Source organism: Aulostomus chinensis, chromosome 2 (assembly GCF_037954235.1).
Source record: "Aulostomus chinensis isolate RoL2024-O1b breed Wild chromosome 2, RoL_Achi_v1.0, whole genome shotgun sequence".
Lineage (NCBI taxonomy): Eukaryota > Metazoa > Chordata > Actinopteri > Syngnathiformes > Aulostomidae > Aulostomus > Aulostomus chinensis.
Window position 1 is genome coordinate 13,999,494 of NC_141321.1, and position 20,328 is coordinate 14,019,821.

At 41.0% G+C, this 20,328-nt stretch overlaps 2 protein-coding genes across 3 annotated transcripts; one reads left to right on the forward strand and one right to left on the reverse strand.

Annotated features, from left to right (window-relative positions):
- The first annotated feature begins 1,777 nt into the window (after window positions 1-1,777).
- On the forward strand, window positions 1,778-12,000 carry ace2 (angiotensin I converting enzyme 2). Its single transcript, XM_086194066.1, has 18 exons — window positions 1,778-1,991; window positions 2,071-2,229; window positions 2,365-2,458; window positions 3,520-3,663; window positions 4,623-4,738; window positions 4,818-4,923; window positions 5,474-5,571; window positions 5,725-5,897; window positions 6,500-6,726; window positions 7,372-7,516; window positions 7,630-7,728; window positions 9,055-9,177; window positions 9,298-9,476; window positions 9,798-9,856; window positions 9,957-10,054; window positions 10,152-10,268; window positions 11,613-11,807; window positions 11,898-12,000. The coding sequence occupies exons 1-18, from the start codon at window positions 1,803-1,805 to the stop codon at window positions 11,998-12,000; spliced, it is 2,424 nt and encodes an 807-aa protein (XP_086050192.1). The 5' UTR covers window positions 1,778-1,802.
- On the reverse strand, window positions 3,974-19,990 carry LOC147269147 (uncharacterized). Of its 2 annotated transcripts, XM_086194090.1 has the most exons (8): window positions 19,946-19,990; window positions 19,737-19,849; window positions 17,764-17,860; window positions 16,924-17,275; window positions 16,098-16,223; window positions 15,761-15,900; window positions 4,400-4,502; window positions 3,974-4,102 (listed from the first exon to the last, which is right to left on the reverse strand). In XM_086194090.1, exons 1-8 carry the CDS (start codon window positions 19,955-19,957, stop codon window positions 4,023-4,025), a joined length of 1,023 nt encoding a protein of 340 aa, XP_086050216.1. In that variant the 5' UTR covers window positions 19,958-19,990; the 3' UTR covers window positions 3,974-4,022. The 2 variants fall into 2 exon arrangements, with proteins under 2 accessions (XP_086050216.1, XP_086050206.1); XM_086194080.1 differs by lacking the exons at window positions 3,974-4,102; window positions 4,400-4,502 and adding an exon at window positions 13,957-14,946.
- Window positions 19,991-20,328: the final 338 nt, after the last annotated feature.

The following is a 20,328-nucleotide window of genomic DNA, read 5'->3' on the forward strand; positions in this document are numbered from 1 at the left end:
TTCCTTCCTTGTGTTTTCACAAACGCACCAACAGTGTGATCCAAGCACAGAGATTGAATTTGGACTTTGAAGATTCTCAATTAAACCAAGGATGGCTTAGTTTTAACACAGAAGTGTGACTGTACATTTAACCTCCTATTGTAGCATCAGGTTGGACTGCATTTATTCATGTGGAGCCAATTATTCTCACATATGAGCTGTTTTTAATATGGGCTGGGGAAAAAAGCAACATGTTTTACGTTAGGCTTGAGAGCAGCAGCTGAATCCACATGAGGGCGCTGTTGCCTCATGTAACGTCCCAGTATTGAGAAGGTGAAAAGACAGAGTAGTACCTCTAAATGAGAAGATTCATGTCTTCCTTTCCAAAGTTTTAATTCTGATAAATACTTATGTATTTTTGCAGGTTACAGTTGAGAGTGACTGTTCAATAATCATTTGGTGTAATAAATCTCAATAATGAACCCGAGCCTCTGCTCTTATCAGCGTTTATGGTCTCAGTGTGCATGTGTTGCAGTTTACAGGCCAGGAAACCCACTGTCTCCAGATAAGGAGGTTAGAAACTCAACCATTTAGATCGTTTCCTCTTTCCTAGACATTTTCTACAAATCTGTTACATTTTTTTTAAAAGAAATTACACTTGAGGAAAACTTTAAAAGAACATGATCCATAAGATCATAGATTTCAGCATGATTGCGAAATTGATAGATTGATAGAGTTGAGATTTAACCCAATATTTTCTGACAAACAAGACCATGATTCAATTCACCTCTGGTGCTTTTGAATTAACATCCACCTGTGACAGCCGCATCTAACCCAGGGGGCTCGAACAATCAACCAGTTTGGATGAAACAAGAACCAGTCAACAGGACAGATTCACCAAAACCTTCAAGCAGCCCAACATTTCAACAAAAACCATATCAAAAAGACTTGTCCATGTCATAATGATTAGATATTCGTGTGAGTATTTCTTGTTCCTATCAGTGTTCCTCCCTCCAGCCCGGTGTCTCTGGTGACAGCACTATCTTGTTGTGGGGAACGGAGGAGCTGACCCTGCTAGGAGAGTGACGATAATCCTCACTACCTTAGTATCAGTTGCTGCTGTGGGGAGGCTCAGCGATAGCTGGAGCTCAGCTGAACCGCATCATCTCGAGCGTATGGACAAATGTGTGTAAATCCACCTGAAACAGATGGGAAATGTTGTTTGTTTGTTTTTCCTCTGCAGTGATGAGTGTGACAAAGTGATATTAACAAATGGACAGGATATCGAAGGCAATAGATAAATTAGCGTTATACAGTAAAAACCGTTTATTTATTTTGACCATGTTGTTGTGGTTGCTCCTTGTGTAGCTTTGTATGGCATGTAATATAGGTTATTACTGATCCACTGTGTGTAGACAGAGAACCTTCATTATGAGCCTTGTCATCATCATCGTCATCATCATCATCGTCATCATCATCATCGTCATCATCGTCATCCGCTGGGTTTTCACTTTTATGCCAAAATATTTTGACCACGCTGACAGAAGTTAACGCTCATGAAAAAAGGCATGTGTTTCTATTACATGAATGATAATCTTTCAAAATAAAACACAGACTTCCTCCTATGTGAAGACAGCTCAGTGACATTCACTGGCCCTGTGGAACGTCTCTATCTTTCAGTGAATACTGAGACACACCCTCAGTTATGACTCTGTCCAAAGGGCAAGGCAGCACAGCTGATTATAGAAACTGTATAAGAGTACGGTGTCATCCCTTCTCAGTGTGTGTTTGTGTGTGTGTGTGTGTGGATTTAAAGCAACAACATGTCTGGTAAGATTCTCGTGGTGTTGTTGACTCTGTCCTACACTGTTTCTGCTCAATCGGACATGGAGGCCAAGGCCAGAGAGTTCCTGGAGAAGTTCGACAAGGAGGCCAGCAAGCTCATGTACCAGTACTCACTGGCATCATGGGAGTACAACACCAATATCACTCAGGAGAACTCAGACAAGCTGGTAAGACCTGTTAGATAATAGTTAACCGTACCACACTAGTGATTTCCATGACTGAATTTGTCTGTTTTTGTTATATCAGTTAGAACAGGGCAGTATCTGGGGTGCTTTCTACACTCAGAAGTCAGAAGAGTCTCGGAATTTCTCCATTGACGAGATCACCGATCGCCAAATCAAACTGCAGCTCATCTCCCTCCAAGACAAAGGTGCTGGTGCTCTGTCACCAGATGAGGCTTCACATGTAGGTGACATTCATTCTGCTATGTGTTTGAAGACATACTTTAACACAGCTACTGCATCCTCCGCACGACTTCCACAGTTACTTCCTGAGAAATTCAAACCCATTGACTCAAACATTGTACCCATGTGCTTGCAGTTGAGCGAGATCATGAGTGAGATGAGCACAATCTACAGCACTGCCACCGTGTGTCTGATGGATGACCCCCATAACTGCCAGACTTTGGAACCAGGTACATGCTGATCAGAGGGGCCGGTCAGAGCAATGTGGCTGCCTGCTGCTGTCAGTCGGAGTTTATTATTAACACGCTCATTGAGAAATACACCCTGCTTTACTACGGTGTTATTTTAAGACATTTTATGAAGATATTGCAATCTGCGATATATGAGTATGAATCTTCAAAGATCACAAGCGTAGAAGTTCCATCGGGGGACACTTTTATAGTATTTAAGTGATTGAATCTTGAATCCTGGCAAACCAGGGGTGAAATAACTGAGCACATTTAGTCTTTAAGTATTTTACTTTCTCAAGTTTACAACACTTTTTTTTTTAAAGCTTCCACATTTAACGATGAAATGTTTTATTACATCCATTTTACTGATTGTATTACTGAATAGATTTACAGACTTGTGATTCCACATCAAATAACTATGTAACAGGACGATACAGACACATACAATACAGTTTATCATGAATTTGTACTGACAGTATCATGAGATTAATGGTTTCCTCTCTAAACCTTTCAAATGGTTTCGTTTTAATACATGTTTATGGACCAGAATTTTATAAAGATGTCTTGTAAAAAAAAAAATTCCTGACCATACTGTATACCTTGATTCCTGTAGCAGAATTTATTTTATTCTTTTTTCAAAACAAGTAATCACTTCAATAATTGTATTCAAACCTCAGGTTCATCTTGTAATTCTTTTCAAGGGTCCTGACCTCTTGGGATCGGCTTGACTTAAACTTTATATTAAGTAGCTAAAAAGCTCCACCACAAATAGTTACAGCGCAATGCTGCATAAACACATCTGCATTACTAATGAAATATAATAACATATTAGTCACAGGGAATGTTTTATGTCATTTAATACCTTGACTTTTGTAATTTAAAATGACATTTGATCGTACTTTTATATTATTCGTATGCTTTAGGGTCTTCATATATTCTCCACCACAGAATGTTTATATCGTCAAAACCTCTATGGAGGTTTTGCTTTCTTGCAGTCTTTCTTCTTGAAATGCTTTTTGGGAGACCTGAATACAAAGCATCGATATGATGTCTGCTTGCAGGTCTGGAACATGTCATGGCCAACAGCCAGGACTACACTGAGCGTCTGCACGTGTGGGAGGGATGGAGGAAAGAGGTGGGGAAGAGGATGAGGCCTTTGTACGAAGACTACGTAGTTCTGAAAAATGAAGCTGCCAAACTAAATGGTAATACGTCTCAAAGAAAACGAGCAATGTGATGTAACCATGTTTTAGAGTACCACTGTGTGAACTTGGTGTGCTGCGGCAGAAACTTTGTAATTGTCACACAAGGTGAACCTTATAGGGGCCTAAGTATCACCTTTCCAATACTTGCACATATATACAGTATTGGGGTCTCTGACATACCTAAAAACACATAACGTGAAATAAGAGAACCTTATCATGACGCAAGTTTACTTGTCCTCCTCTCTTGGAACGCAGTAAGCCGTTTGTATTGATGCTTTCGAACGCATCGCAAAGGGGTTACATTTTAACAGGTCCTGCATCCTTCTACATGCATACTCCACCCCAAGGGAGTTTTCGTTTCAAGCTTCCTCCAGCGGCAGACTCCTGGTAACCCCTGGTAACTCCTGGTGACCTGATGTTCCCAACACACTTGAAGCAGCTGGCCAAGCAAAATAGAATGGGGTTTTTGGTGAGGGGCAGGCGCCCAAACAGCCAAAAACATAAACAAAAGTGTCTGCAGTCATGGCTTGTAGAGCTGTAACCAAGAGCTTTTTGATCATAAATACAAATACAAATCCAGCTTCCTCCCACAGTCCAAAGACATCAAGAGGGGACGAGGCTGATTGATACTCTAAATTGACGGTAGGTGTGACTGTGAGTGTGAATGGTTGTCTGTCTCTATGTGTTGGTCCTGAGATGGACTGGTGACCTGTCCAGGGTGAACACCGCCTCTCACCTGAAGGCTGCTGGGATAGGCTCCACCCCACACGACCCTCAACAGGAAAAGCGGAAGAAAATGGATGGATGGATGGATGGATAAATACACCACCAACTGGGAACTGGGAAAAGAGCATAATATGACCCTTTTTAGGCACAACTGAACTCGGTAAAAACTCCAATGATGTACTTTGATAAATGTGGTTTCTCACATTAGCTCTCCTTTTCTCTGTGCTGTACAGGTTTTGAGGACTATGGAGATTACTGGAGATATAACTATGAGACCATCGACGAGGACAGTCCCTTCAACTACACTGGAGATCAGCTGATGGAAGATGTCCGCTCAATATACAGACAGGTAACGTTGGTTCAGTATCTCTGATTTAGCTCTGTGATGCTGGTGAAAATCAGCAGGAGTCCTGTGCTGTGCTCCACAGATCCTGCCTCTGTACAAGGAGCTGCATGCCTACGTGAGGGCCAAGTTGATGGATGTCTACAAAGGACACATAGACTCACAAGGACCTTTGCCAGCCCACCTTCTGGGTAGGTCTGATGAGGATCGACTTATCGGCATAAAAAAGCAAATATTAACTAGGCTGATATCACTCTGTTATCATCAAAAAACAGTGTTAAAAGTCAATCAAACAAAGACATAAAATGGAAGCAACGGGGTAGAAATGCAGAGACCTGAAAGGAATAAAAGAATAAAGTGTAGAAACACAACAATGAGTGGATATGTGTACATGTAACATTCTTGAGAGATGGCTTTGGTAAAAAGAAACAACCAGTGTCTGTGTATTAGCGTGCGCAGCTTAGTACAGAGCTGGTGTTTGGCTCCCTCTGTTGTTCAAGACCCTGCACTACACTTATTTAACAGAAATTTACAGCAGCACTAGATACTTAAAAACTCGATTCAGTCAAGGAGCAGTCTGCAACATTGCTTTTATTTGTGTTATACTGTAGCTGCATATTCATTTGTATTTGAACTTTTTATGATTTCATTCCGCGATCATGGTTTTGGAAGGGGTGAAGGTCTCCCTGTGGGATTCACAACTGAGAATCTGGAGTTGAAACTTTGGTGTTGGTTGTTTAGGTGATATGTGGGGAAGATTCTGGACCAACCTGTACGCTCTGTCCATTCCCTACCCACACAGACCAGCTATCGATGTCAGCAACACAATGGTGGAGAAGGTATGGTGTTCTTCGTTTAGTTTAAACAGAAAATATAGAAAATTCAATATAGAGCATGCAGGAATGTTTCTTCAAGATGTTACATCAGAAAAGACATTTCAAGACACCATTCTGAAATCCCAAATTAGATTTGCTAAACAATTTTAATTTTAGGGTTGGACGGTGACTCAGATGTTCAAAGAGGCAGAGAATTTCTTTGTATCTGTGGGCTTGTATAAAATGAACGAAAATTTCTGGAATGACTCCATGCTGGAGAAGCCAAAAGATGGACGCAAGGTGGTCTGTCACCCCACAGCCTGGGACATGGGGAACGGAGAAGACTTTAGGTAGAATAAAGATTCTTACACACACACACACACACACACACACACACACACACACACACACACACACACACACACACACACACACGCAAACACTGACTCGAATTTGACTAGGTTTAGAGAAGTTCCTAGGCAACTTTTTCAGCATATTGTGGAATGATTTCCGATCAACAATCTCACTGCCCATCAGGACTGGAGAGCCATAAACATGAACTTGCTGGAACAATAATGTTTATTAATCCCAGACTCATTCTGTCCTGCTGATAAAGATAACTAGTGTCTTCATGTTGTCAAATATTAATCCATACATTGCACAAATATCCAGGACTGCCATAGATGTTATCTCCAAATGAATAATACAACTAAATATATTCCAGTTTTTACAGCTTTTCATGTATGAAAAAGGTTGCACATGAAGCATGTTACTGCTCATGTTGGCTCAGAGTAAGACTTGATTTATTTGATTGAACCTGAGCATCAGCGCGTCCTATCTGACTCATCAGATTATATTACTGCACTGGCTGTTTCACTGCTACATTATATCTGATATGGCATCATGCCACATCTGTCTGCTGACATCAACACATCTTCCGTACACTCTCCAGGATTAAAATGTGCACCAAAGTCAACATGGATGACTTCCTGACGGTGCACCATGAGATGGGTCACAACCAGTACCAGATGGCTTACAGTAACCTGTCCTACCTCCTGAGGGACGGAGCCAACGAGGGTTTCCATGAAGCTGTCGGAGAAATCATGTCCCTCTCTGCTGCCACACCTAAACATCTGAAGAGCCTGGGCCTCCTAGCCTCTGACTTCACTTATGATAATGGTATTGCTAATGCACACCGGCTCTACGGGACACTAAAGATGATATATTACAATTAACTGATTACATGTGTGTGAAGCGGTCGCAGGAAGTGAGCGAGCCTGTGTAGAGCGTTATGGTTTTTCCAGCTCCAACTTTACAGCTTTAATTTACTGTCTGGGCCTGTCTCTGTTTTGTACTGGGCCAGCACCAGATAAAGTTTGAGACTACCTGAATGCAGAGAGACAGATACTGACCTCCAGAGATGGTGGAGAACAAACAGAGCTAAAAGGAATGAGAATGTTGAACACAACCCAAAAGGAGTCAGCTGGAACTATTTGAGATCCACATCAGTGTATCAGATGGTTTGTGCTGATACAGGTCTAATTTTTGGGAGACCCAGAAGAATTTATTGACTCACAGAAAAACAATGTACAGTACTTGATCTAAACATGTGTGAACTACAATGACATAAAGAAGAGCTGGAAAATTGTATGTAAGATCTAAAAAAGCTCATTAAATGGCTCTCAGTGTTGCTACCCTGATGGATAAAAATGAGTCTGGCATCCTCAGAGCTTTCCAGACATAGTTCAGGAGTTAATGTCCAAAATGAGGGGCAGAATCTTACTGAATAATTTCATACTCTGAGAATGTCTTTCTGTCCTTCAGAGACAGAGATCAACTTCCTGCTGAAGCAGGCGCTCACCATCGTGGCCACGCTGCCTTTCACCTACATGCTGGAGGAATGGAGGTGGCAGGTCTTTGCAGGAAACATTGAAGAGGCTAAATGGATGGAGCGCTGGTGGGAGATGAAGTAGGCCCATTAAATGATTAAGTCTGTCCATGTAATGTTTGATATCACCGTTGTCAATTATGGTCATCAAATATTGAAGCGTCTCAGCTGTGTAAACTCTGGTGTCCTAACAGGAGGGAGCTGGTGGGGGTGGTCGAGCCGGTTCCCAGAGACGAGTCCTACTGTGACCCACCTGCTCTCTTCCATGTATCTGGGGACTATTCTTTTATCAGGTAACACACAGCTGCACCTCAAACATCCTGGAACAAGCTACAAGGCATGTGTTGGTGACAAACACTAGATACACTAATATTTTTAAAGAACTAGGACTGTACTCATAGAAGTCGCGTTATACAATGGGTTTTTGAGGTGCTGCATCAAATCATTGCGCTTGGCCAGGAAAGTAGTTAAGGCTATATTTCCTACTTTGAATTAACTATATTTCAAAATTGATGTCAGTTATTTTCACAGCGAATGTTGCACACAACCCTTTTTTACGATTGATGCAGACAACGACCACGTTAGATTAAAGTGTATTTGATGACAAGGGGCGGCATGGCTCAGAGGTAGAGTGGCTGTCTCGCAACTGAAGGGTCGCTGGTTCAATCCTCACTTCCACCCGTGACCATGTCCAAGTGTCCTTGAGCAAGATACTGAGACCCTAATTGCTGTGACGGACTGGTGACCCGTCCAGGGGGAACCCCGCCTCACCTAATGTCAGCTGGGAAAGGCTCCACCAACTCTCAGCAACGGACAAGCGGCATAGAAAATGAATAGATGGATGTATTTAATGTCCTTTTTGGACTGTTTACTACCACATCCCACCATTAACGTTCAGTGCAGCTAAGCTAACAAGGGGTCTGTAGCTCCGTCATCACTCATAGACAAGTGAAGGGTAGCTGGCCTCCTGCCTGCCTGTCCCAATAAGTTGATATCCTCCTTCAAACTTTGAAAAACGGGGTAGGATCCTTTAAACACCTTGATGCAGCAAATACTCAACGACACTGTTTTAACTCGTTTTTGACAAACCACATATTTTATGTTGGTTGACTGACAACATCAATACACCATCATGACTCTACCCTGCAGCCAGCCTCTCTCTAAAACTACACATCGGTCATTTTGATTAAACTGCTGTGTATGGGTTTCTGCTATTTTTAGATGCTACACCAGCTGTTTCACACTTCCCATGCCATTCTCAACCCACAAACCGCAAAGCAGTGTCAATCTTCTCTTCTATTACAAGAAATTATGTTAGTAAAATAAAAAGGCCTGGTGAAAGTACACACTTTTCTTACATAACTGGGCTAAGTAAGCTTCTCAGTTACGTCAGTTAAATAATGTGATTTTCATGACATAATCACAACACGGTGTTGTTTTGCATTATGTATGTTCCAAGCATCCACACATTTATGATGATACAGTTTTAATGTGTTGGAATTTGATGTTTGGTGGTGTGCACGGTGGGAGTGAAATAAAACGGGTATTTTTAGAAGTTAAACCGAAGGAAAGTAAAACATCTTGAAAATGATCACTTTTGCTGCATCACTCCCCTGCAGGTACTTCACAAGAACCATCTACCAGTTTCAGTTCCAGAAAGCTCTTTGTGGTGAAGCTGGTCATACGGGTGCCTTGTCTACTTGTGACATCACTGGTTCAAAGAAAGCCGGCGCCAAGCTCAGGTGGGGTCAGCAAACTGTTGTTTATCACAGCAAAAAGCCTCGGAGTAATGTCATTAAACTGCATGAAGACAGCAATACTTTGATAGAATAATCATAATCATCAGGAATGGTTTCCGTTAGGAACATGTTAGAGCTGGGACGATCCCAGTCCTGGACCAGGGCTTTGTACAACATTTCTGGTGATGCCAGGATGGATGCCCGTCCCCTGCTAGACTACTTCCAAAAACTGTATGACTGGCTAAAGGAAGAGAACAAGAAACACAACCGCCACGTTGGCTGGAATGCAGCCATAGATCCATGTAAGTAACAAGATCTGATTGAGCTTCTCAGCTTACTTTAGGGAACGAGATGTCAAACTATTCCTTAAAGCCTCCCATCAGTGCTGCTTCATCATAGTAACATATACATTTACCTTGTTTAGTTCATGTCAAACACAATTACCTAAGCATCGAATTGAAAAAGTTGCTCCTGATCATAAACAACTCTATAAACTTCATGTAACCATGACAATTGTGTGGAATATTTAATGCAGGACTTTTATCAAGAGGACACAGTACAAACAACACGGACTCAAGTCACAAGTTTGTTCATGTCAAATAACAGATCCCGTTTCTTTGCAGATTCTATGAACTCATTTAAAGTGAGGATGAGCCTGAAGGCTGCCATGGGTGATGAAGCTGTGAGTATTACTATTAGAAGTAGTGGGCAGTAGCAGTCTTACTACATCTGAACTAATGTTTTTGGATATGCAAATATCAATCAGCTACAATGTATTGCAGTATTCCTGGAACGCCAATGAGCTGTACTTGTTCAAGGCCAACATTGCGTACGCTCTGAGACAGTACTACAGTCTAAAGAACGAGACCCTCGACTTCACGTCAGTACCTCCAGCCTTCCTCAGGAACTACGCTGAAAACCGACTTTCAGTTTGCTTTTTTATTTATTTGAGAAGTTGTCTTTCTTTGCATCTACAGGTCACAGAACATCCTCGCCTACAGAGAAACACAAAGAATATCCTTCTATATTGTGGTTACAAACCCCAAAAAGCCCTATGAGTACATCCCTAAAGAGGATTTGGAGCTTGCCATACGGTGAGGCAGGAATGCTATAAGATTATTTTTTGAAAATATTATTCACAAGTTACATCATATGTAATATAATTGCTTCGTTTTACCTCATAATTTTGTATAACCATCTCTAGCTGCTGTGGTTATAACCAAGGTAAATCTTTTTTTGGGAGTTATTTTTATTTAAACCTCAAGCTTTTGGAAGGGCAATGCCGGTTTATTGGTCAGTTGAAACAAGAGGCAAGCAACTGAATTCCTGTGAAATTTTGTCTGTTTCGTTCCCTCAGTAAACTGAATCCCAGTGGCTAAGTTTACTTGTCACTCAGCTTGTTATCGAGCAAAGATGTCGCCTCCCCTCAGTTGCCTTTGTCTCGGTTTAATGTTAGCTAGCAGATGGAGGCACTGGAATGTGGCTGAATTATTGTCATCTTGCCAAAGATAGCATGGGACAACCCATCTTTAAAAAATATCCAGGTAACACCAATGTAGACAAGCTAACATCAAAGTTAGCAGAAGGCTAATATAGCTGATGCAGCAGAGCCAAAGCTAAACACATCACACTAATGCTGGCAAACCTCAACATTAGCTTTCACGTTATGAAGGGACTGACCTATTTGGAAGTGTTTTTGGTCGCATGATAAAATTTGATGTGTTTGATCCAAAATCTTTTAATTTGTTGTGCTTTGCATTCACATTCTATTGCCCTAAGTTTAGAAAAACAGGCATAGATGAGCTGCTGCTGCTTGCCATGGTTTCGTTGCTGCAGTATCTCTCTAGCTGCGCATCAGACAGATGCAGAGGCATGACAGGATGCAATGATGTCCAGCTCCGCAGATAATTCGATAATGTTGACTCCGAGTTTGTGCGACTCAATTCACCATCGCTGTTAGCCTGAGAAACATGTTGTCTCCTTCTTAAAATAATCGCCTGTCATTTTCAAGTTTTTCAGAAAACACAAAAAACTGGAGACAAAACATCATAAGGAGTTGATTTAAGCAACAACAAAAAAAAAGTCAGTAAATAACTTAGGAAATTAGTTCAAGAAAGCAACGATGTCTAATATTGTGGTATATGACCAAATAACCACAAGATGAATGATATTCATCTGCAGAAATAATAATGCTTCAGATTCTGATATTCCTCAGATATGTCTGGCCCAAAAGGTGTCTTCAATTCTGACTCGCCTCCTGGAATTAACATGTTCAAACATCACTATGTTACCCTCTGTGTTACTGATATTAGCAGCTCTGGCAGCTTATATTCAAACCTGCTTCCTACTTTACTTGAAACAATCAGACGTTTTGACCTTTCTTCAAACACCTTTGATCAATGTCAGCCATAATAAACCTATTCTGATATTGATCCCAGATTATCTCGAGGCCGAGTAAACAGTGCCTTCCAGCTGGATGACAGGACGCTCGAGTTTGAGGGTATCCCAGCAACACTGGCACCTCCTGTGCAGCAGCCGGTGGAGGTATGGCTTGTAGTATTTGGAGTTGTCATGGGTGTTGTGGTGCTACTGGGTGTCTTCCTCATCATCTCTGGCATCAGAGACCGCAAGCGGTAAGTGTTGTCCCAAGTCTGATGGCAATCTCAAGATGACATCATTCAATACTTCATTGTCGGTATTACATGTGTCATGTGCTTTTATAGGAGGCCCAAAAAGATGGAGGTGGACAATCCCTATGAAACCAGCATGGATGGCGAGACTAATAGAGCCTTTGAGGATGGTCTTGATGAACAAAGTGGTTTATGAGACCAAAGAACCGAGTGGGGTTCTCCATGTTTCTGTGTGACGTTCTCAAAGACTTAAAAGACGTTCACATGTGGCTTAATATATGTAAACATTTTATTTTCTTGAGATCTCTAACCTAACAACATTTGTATGAATAAATTTGTAAAAAAAAAAGTAACTGAATTGCAAAAAATTTACTTCCTATACTTATGTGTTTATATTGACAAGTACAATTTAATTACATCGGTGCAGTGGTTAGCACGGTGATGCAGTGGTCAGCACTGTGGCCTCACAGCAAGAAGGTTCCAGGTTCGAGTCCTGGCTCCATCACAGGATCTTTCTGTGTGAGTCTCCATGTTCTCCCTGTTCCTGTGTGGGTTCTCTCTGGTACTCCAGCTTCCTCCCACAGTCCAAAGACATCAAGAGGGGACGAGGCTGATTGATACTCTAAATTGACTGTAGGTGTGACTGTGAGTGTGAATGGTTGTCTGTCTCTATGTGTTGGTCCTGTGATGGACTGGTGACCTGTCCAGGGTGAACCCTGCCTCTCACCTGAAAGCTGCTGGGATAGGCTCCAGCCCCCCATGACCCTTAACAGGATAAGTGGTAGAAAATGGATGGATGGATGGATGGATGGAGATGGCTGCTTTTATTAATTTTTACATATGGTAAAATATGAATTCAGATTTGCATACTATATACTTAAATATACATTTAGTTATACAATAGGATGAAAGTAAAAGCTTTTGGTACACTTCTGTAATAATATACGATGTAAAATAATTGTTTTTCTTCATAATTTATATACTAATATTTTAATTTACATTTATACTCCAAATAAAAGGAAAACTTCATAACTTGTATTTAATGACTGTATGTTTGTCTATTGAACTAAGAAGGTGCAATTTCATGCAACCAATCAGAATGTGTTTCAAAAAACACAGTCAAGTGCACTCAAGTGTTGTCAGTTAATAATGACTTTTGCAAATAATCTAAATCTACTTTTACAGTAAATCCCAAAGTTTTTCGATTTTTGAAAAATTTTTACCAAGACATGGATATTCACTGTCTTGGAGATGTTGGCCTTTTCTTAGGCGGCCCACAAATTCACAACAATATTTAATGTAATCAAATTTGGCTTTTTGGGCTACAGTGGCTAAGGTGTATGCTAATTACTATGGCTTCCTGCATAAAGATTTACATTTACAAATGTTTGGAATAAAGAATTGGCCCAGTTTAGCATTTAGTAAACCTCCACCGAGTTTCCAAAGTTTTTAAAAAGTAATCTACATACCAAGAAACACCTTAAAATGCAATATTCAAGTGTTATCTCTGAATTATAAGGTTCTTTGAGTACATTCTCTCCTCGTGTTTGGGTGTCATTTCTGAACATTTGATACAACTCAAATTAAGAATATGATGAAAAGAAAGAGAATTCCATTTCCATCCATTTTCTTCTGTTTATTCCTGTTAAGGGTCGCGGGGGGTGGAGCCTATCCCAGCAGCCTTCAGGTGAGAGGTGGGTTTCACCCTGGACAGGTCACCAGTCCATCACAGGACCAACATAGAGACAGACAACCATTCACACTCACAGTCACACCTACGGTCAATTTAGAGTATCAATCAGCCTCGTCCCCTCTTGATGTCTTTGGACTGTGGGAGGAAGCTGGAGTACCAGAGAGAACCCACACAGGGACAGGGAGAACATGCGTGTGACCTTTCATACGACTGTCTGAACATCTTGAATAATTACATATGGTCTGCTTTTGTTTCCTTTCCCCGCTCAACTTTTACTTTTTGACCTCACCATTTGCAGAAACTGTTGAATTTCACCTTACCGCCCCCCCACCTGCAGCCCCTTTATCAAATACTTGTCTGTATTGTTATCTCACCTCTTTGCAGAGACATTAAAGCATACAGAGACAGACTTCTTGCAACAGACAATTTATTTCAGATTTTTCCAAAACAATTTTCCCAGGAAGCTATATGAGCATCAAAATATCTATTTTTAACACAACAAAAGATACAATTTTTTTTATCATTTATTGAATTTTTCAATGTTAAAAAAATTAGGACCTATCCCTAATTCCTAATATGAGTAATGCATTGCATTTCCATCACTGACTCTAAATAACGTAGTTTAACAATTATTAATTTGATCAACAAATTAATATTAACACCAAGTGTATTAAATAACACATAAATCTAAGTCTACAAAACATTTTCATCAAAGTAATTTCAAGCTCCTGTGGATGTATTGCACTTGTCTGTATGACAGTTTCTCTTTTACCGAAGATCTTATTATGTAAAGATGTTCAAACGTCCATCCATCCATCCATCCATCCATCCATCCATCCAGCCATTTTCTACCACTTATCCTGTTAAAGGTAGCGGGGGAGGCTCAAATCAAATCTTATTTTGAAATTTTTTGTTGAAATACACGTTAAAGACATTGAATCGTTTTTAGTGATACTTGCCTGTGAAATTAAACAAAACAAAACCAAAAAAAAAAAAACGAGATTGCTTGAAAGCATCTGAGCTGAAAAGCATCACTTTAAGCAAAACATTTAATTCTAAAAAAATTTACTATATGGCCGTAACATAACATTCACAGAAAGGCCTTTAAATTTGATATTTGACACATATCTACATCGTTGTGCAATGGCAGAATTTGACCCGGCGGTACCAGAGTCTGCATCACTGAGCCTGGTGATCCACATGGATTTGCTCTCACTCCAGCAGGACTCAACACCATCAAATCTCAATGATGAAGAGGAACTGATAACTTTCATGAGGTCCATCCGGTTGTGCCATTTCCACAGAGTTATCTATTTGGATGAACCAGCCGCTGTGCAGCGCTGACTCAAACATCCGCTGCTTTGACCGGTTGGCCTTCATGTAGAAGAGGAATGAAAGAGTGCTGTCGTCGTTGTTGGAGATTTCTCTCAACTTCTGTTTTTCATATGTCTACAAAGCCAAGTGCAGATATCTGTCAGAGAACGCTAGAAAAATATTCTGATGATGAACAAATCCAGTAAAAATAATCTATGTTAACTTTACTTCTCACCAAACACATTTGGTTTGGAGTTTGAAAATCCAAGACTATCATACAACTGTGACTTTGGAAGAAATACAATACCAATAAAATGTTATTCTAAGATGAGTAATCATCCATGCATCTATTTCCTATATCGCTTATGGGGGGGGGGGGGACTGGAACCTATCCCAGCTGACATTGGGTGAGAGGCGGGGTTCACCCTGGATGAGTCACCAGTCCATCACAGGGCCATCAGGAGCAGTTAGGGGTTCAGTATCTTGCTCAAGGACACTTGGACATGGTCACCGGGGGAAGTGAGGATCGAACCAGCGAGCCCTCGGTTGTTAGACGACCTCTCGACCCCTGAGCCATGCCGCCCCCTCGAAGATGAGTATATTTCATAAATATTGAAATGTGAACAGAATCATTTCCAAAATGTCCTATTACTTTAACTCTTTATCACTCAGAGCCATTTCATTCATTTCCTCCAGCTGTAGAGGGGACGCGCGTTAGGATGTTCAGTCAGAAGAACACCTTGGGATGTCTGATGATACGCACACAGATTCCAGAGTTGTAGCTGCAATTGTCTCATAGTTTTGTACTTACTGACTCATTTGCTTTTCTGTCACATTTTGTTTAAGTTCAAGCAGCAAAGCTGTTAGAGTTCAGGTTTGTGACCTCCAACCTTAAAAGTCTTGAATCTTATCATATCCATGCATTCATTCACTCAGCCAAAGTCTGTACCTCCACTTCCAGCAGCACCCGTTCATCTCTCTTGCAGCACCTGAGGAAGCAGTCGGAGTCAGTGAAGTTCAGGACTACTGGTTGTCCCGGAAAATTCTTCCCCACTGTGGTTGTCTTGTAGTAGTAGATGGTCATCCTCACTGAGTGCACAGGAAGTGGAAAACATATGAAAACTGAATTTGAACAAGTCAGCTTCCTGTTTCTTCCTGAATTGATGTAGGTTAAAAATGACAGATAGTGATAAAAGAACTTAAGTAAACGGAGACACTAACCAAGGATCAGTGACAGTAACTGACAGTGGATCATTCTTTGCTATGAAGTGTGTAGAACGTCAAACCTGGACTTGATGAAATGAAGGGGGTTTTCTGAGGACACACGCTTCTGATGTACTGATTAGACATCACATGCTCAATCTGTGTGTTCAGCATCTTCTCTTGTTGGAACTTGGCGCCTCCTCTTGGAACTTCAAAGGACAGAATATAAACAGAGGAAGAGAATGTAGAAGACTTTGCTGCGACTTGACCACGTGGTGAGAAACTGATTTAAAAGGGTTTCTAGCTCAGTGATTCAGAAGAAAATTTAAGAATAATCCAAAATACAACTGTTTGCTTGAATGCAGAAGCACTAATAATAATAATATTGATTATATTTCCAGTGTCACTGTTTGAATTCTTGTTTTCTCATTATAAACCTAAACTTTTCCACGAAACAATGCCAGTGTGCTCAGCAGATTACATGTTTTAGGTGTCATTAATGTTTCGCTTTGTTGCTTTCAAAAAACTTCTTTGATTCTTTGCTGAGACCACTCAGTTTCTTTGTACTTTAGTTTTCAAATATCTTTCTTCAGGTCAAAATTGTCTCTGTCTTGACAGGAATAAGTGAAAACATAAGAAATAACTCCAGGGCATTATTGTTGCAGCCCTGACAAAATGTGAACTATATTTTTCCTGAATGAATGAAAACTATTCAATCGGAGACCTGGCGTGTTTACTTTATTATTAAATCCTGTTATCTCGATATTACAAGTTAATTGTAACATTGTTTATCGTGATCATTAATTATCATTAAAACCTTTTTTTTTTTTCATTGATTAACTTAAAATACAAGCTCGTGTGTTCTTGGTGAGAAAAGAAGAGAAGACAAGAAGGGAGTCATTTACCCACCTAGTGTTACTGTGCTGGATTCTGCCACAATCACCATATCATTTAGTGTGCATCCCGTCCCATGGCACCCCCCACACGTACTCTCGCTGCTGCAGCCTCTCCCTCTCACCACTGAGATGCTGGTTTTCATCATGGCGACAACAAGTAGATCCTTCTCCTGCTCAGTATTTTCAGCTGGGCAAACGTCTGTTCTGTCCTTAGGCCTCCCTTCACTATCCCCTGAGACTTCCTCTCTCACCATCTCCATGCTGAATTTAAGTACTGTGGTCTCCTTGGAGACGGGGTGTAAAGTTTCCTCAGATGGGACAGGATTGTGACTGGGCTTTTTCAGCCTGCCTGACTTGTGCACTGTCTTGAGACAGGAAGGAAGAAGTGAGATAGATGGAAGAGTGTGAGTCTCTGTTTGTATCACTGTAAATGACTCAGTTGGCTAACATTGTGATTTCTACATTATGATATGACATCATGCTGAGCCACTCCAAATAAAATCCAGCTTGGCCAAGCTGGATTTTATTTGGAGTGGCTAAAAAGGATGTATGCTAAAAAGGATGCATGTTAACATACATCCTTTTTAGCATAATCAAATCACAAAAAAGGAACAGCGAATAGGATAAACTCTATGTACATAGTATTTATTTTTTTTTTATGATTTTGTGAATGATTACTGTTTTCAACATGTGGTATCTCATTTAAAAGTGTGTTACCACTGTGTCCTTGTGTCAATATAGCCGGGAGACACTGCAGTAGAGGTAGAGAATTACAGCAGTCGTAGGGAAGAACAGAGAACAGAAGAGAAGTTGCAGCTTGTACCTGCTGAGGTGTGATAGATCATCAACTCACCAGCATTGGATTACCCTCTGCTATTGCCTCCGCTAACTCCTCGGGAGTGAAATCCTGCAGGTCTCTGCCATTTATCTGCATCAGTTTGTCTCCTTTCCTGACAGTTGAGAAAACATGAGGATGAATGAATGAATGAAGTGTTTCATAATCATTTATGGTGGGTATGTACTGACTTCATACGTATTATTTTGTGGCAGAGGGGGGTGTGAGTTGGAAAAGGAAGTGACATCATTGTTTGTATGGGGAAGGAGGAAGTGGAAGTAACTTAAGCTCCACCTGTGCACTAAAAAAAAGGAGGGAAATGAGAACAAAGGAGGCAGTGAAGGGAGAGTGAAGAAGCTTTACAGGTGAAGTGAGAGAAAGAGGAAAAGAAGGAAAAAAATATACAAGTGGAAAGTGGTCATTTAAGAACAGTGATTAAGCTCTGGAGGTGGATCCCAGGACCCACAAAACAAGGGAATCCCAGGAGCAGGTGGACAACTCTTGCTCGGACAGCCCTGGTCATTTCTGGGTTGGAGGACCTCGGTATGGTGACTCTAGCCCTTTCCAGATAAGTTTTCCCCCCTTTACTATCATCTCTCCTGGCTTCACCCCGTCTGGCCTCACAACCTCCTGATCTGACAACCCCCCTCACTCTCCTGGAACAGGAGTACACACTTCATTCTGACCTGACCAAACAGAACCGGATTCTCTCCATTTCCCCCCCACCCCCCCCCCCCCCCCCCCCCACACACACACACCCACATACACCTGCACACCCTCAACCGCACAACTTTCATGAACCTGGACTGATTTCCTCCCCCCCTCTCCTTCCCTCCTCCTGTCATACTCCGGCAGACCTGGACTTTTTTTGAACTGTTAAAAAGAGACTTTAATTAATAACCCGTATATTTATGTTGATTTATGGCCTGATTTGTTTCTAAACGAACTGTTGATATTTTGAGTTATATATTATGGTGATGTTTTGCCTGATTGAGTGCTTTATTTAAATAATGTTTTGAGGGTGAATGGACTAAAAAGAACTTTGTGTTACTTAAATTCAAGGGTTGTGGGTTTTTTTTTTATACTGGAACTGTGCAATTGATTCTATGGTGAATTTTGTAGTTTGAAACGTACTGCCGGGGTTCCTCTCCCTATGGATTATTAGGAAATAGAAATTGACAGTTGAGTGGTGGATTCTCCTGTCTGGCGCCCAACCTATATGTCCTGTTTGGAGAGGTAGTTCCATGCTACAATTTATCAAAAGAGTGAGAAACATTTGAACACTGATTCCAAAGGTTGGCAGGCTGGATGACATGTGCTCCTGTTTCTGCATTTGAGACGCTGTGTGGTGTAGCTTCTACGAAAAACGGGAACAACAAGGCTATTGCTTCGTATTCTACTGTATATTTAAAAGCTATAATAGAACATCAGCATCTTAAATACAATTACAGAAAAGGCTGCAACAGGGATGTCACTCACAGTCCGACGGGGAAAAAATAATCAAATAACTTTTTAGCATTTACAACACCTTTAACGGCTTCTCTTTTCTTGACTGAGTTGAGATGATGATCTCTTCCAGTGTCCAAGATTTGACATAAGACAATTATTTGCTCGGGCGGCACGGTGGTGCAGTGGTTAGCACTGTCGCCTCACAGCAAGAAGGTTCCAGGTTTCCGGGCATTTGAAGAGCACTGGTCTTTAACGCTTTAACTTTAACTCAACTTCTTGTTTGTCCACAAGATATCTTGTCAGTCAGTGGTATTGCTTTAGCTTCTACTTGTGTCAATATCACAGGTTGCTGTCTGTCTATTCTGATAAAAACACAGAAATAGGTTGAAAAATAAAGTAGAGAGGATGAGGGACCGCATGTGTTCTCTGCACAGTTTTTTGTTATTACATCAGATTCAAACTTTGATTTGCGACACTATCATTGCATGTGTCCCAGGATGCTCAAACTCAAATGATGATAAAAACTCAAAATGCTCAAATACCTGATAAATGGTTTTACTCCACTCGCTTTTTTGACAACGTTGTCCACTTGGTAATGGTGCTTCCCCTCATTGACCTGGTGGACGATCAGCACACTTCCTCTGACCAGACAGTCCTGTTAAATGAATCCAAAAACCCTTAATAATGTCATCACATGAGCATCTCATACAGCAGTCAATCATGTTTGAAAACGCAGGACTTTGTCTCCCACCTTTGGATCCATGGTGACCACGATGTCGGCTGTTTCTGCTGCTGCCTGAGGCTGGAGTCAGAAGAGCAGTGATGACAAATGGCCTTTAAAGGGTGATGAAAAGAGGAAGTTTGAATGAGAGAGTACACACATTGACACAGAGCTGGTGTCAGAGCGGCATGAGGCTGAATAAATCTTGTTGTTGTCATCGTGTTGGACAATAGAATTTGCAATGAAGAAAAAAAACAAAAACAAATTATAAGGCTCCACGAAGACAATAAAATCAGTGAAACCTCAGCATTGTAACCCTCATGAAGCCGTTTAGACTGAGAATGAAATATCTCACGCACATACTTTCACACTCACTGTGCTTTCTAACTGCAGGATCTTTACTTCCTTAATTT

What these genes read in the sequence shown, in the direction of transcription:
- ace2 (XM_086194066.1), top strand. Translation starts at nt 1,803, where the DNA reads ATGTCTGGTAAGATTCTCGTGGTGTTGTTGACTCTGTCCTACACTGTT. An exon ending in GGGGACTATTCTTTTATCAG is followed by an intron (nt 7,729 to 9,054) that starts GTAACACACAGC and finishes ACTCCCCTGCAG; the next exon opens with GTACTTCACAAGAACCATCT. An exon ending in CTGCCATGGGTGATGAAGCT is followed by an intron (nt 9,857 to 9,956) that starts GTGAGTATTACT and finishes AATGTATTGCAG; the next exon opens with TATTCCTGGAACGCCAATGA.
- LOC147269147 (XM_086194080.1), bottom strand. An exon ending in GGAGTAAAACCATTTATCAG is followed by an intron (nt 17,861 to 19,736) that starts GTATTTGAGCAT and finishes CTCAACTGTCAG; the next exon opens with GAAAGGAGACAAACTGATGC. An exon ending in CTTCATTTCATCAAGTCCAG is followed by an intron (nt 15,901 to 16,097) that starts GTTTGACGTTCT and finishes CTGTGCACTCAG; the next exon opens with TGAGGATGACCATCTACTAC.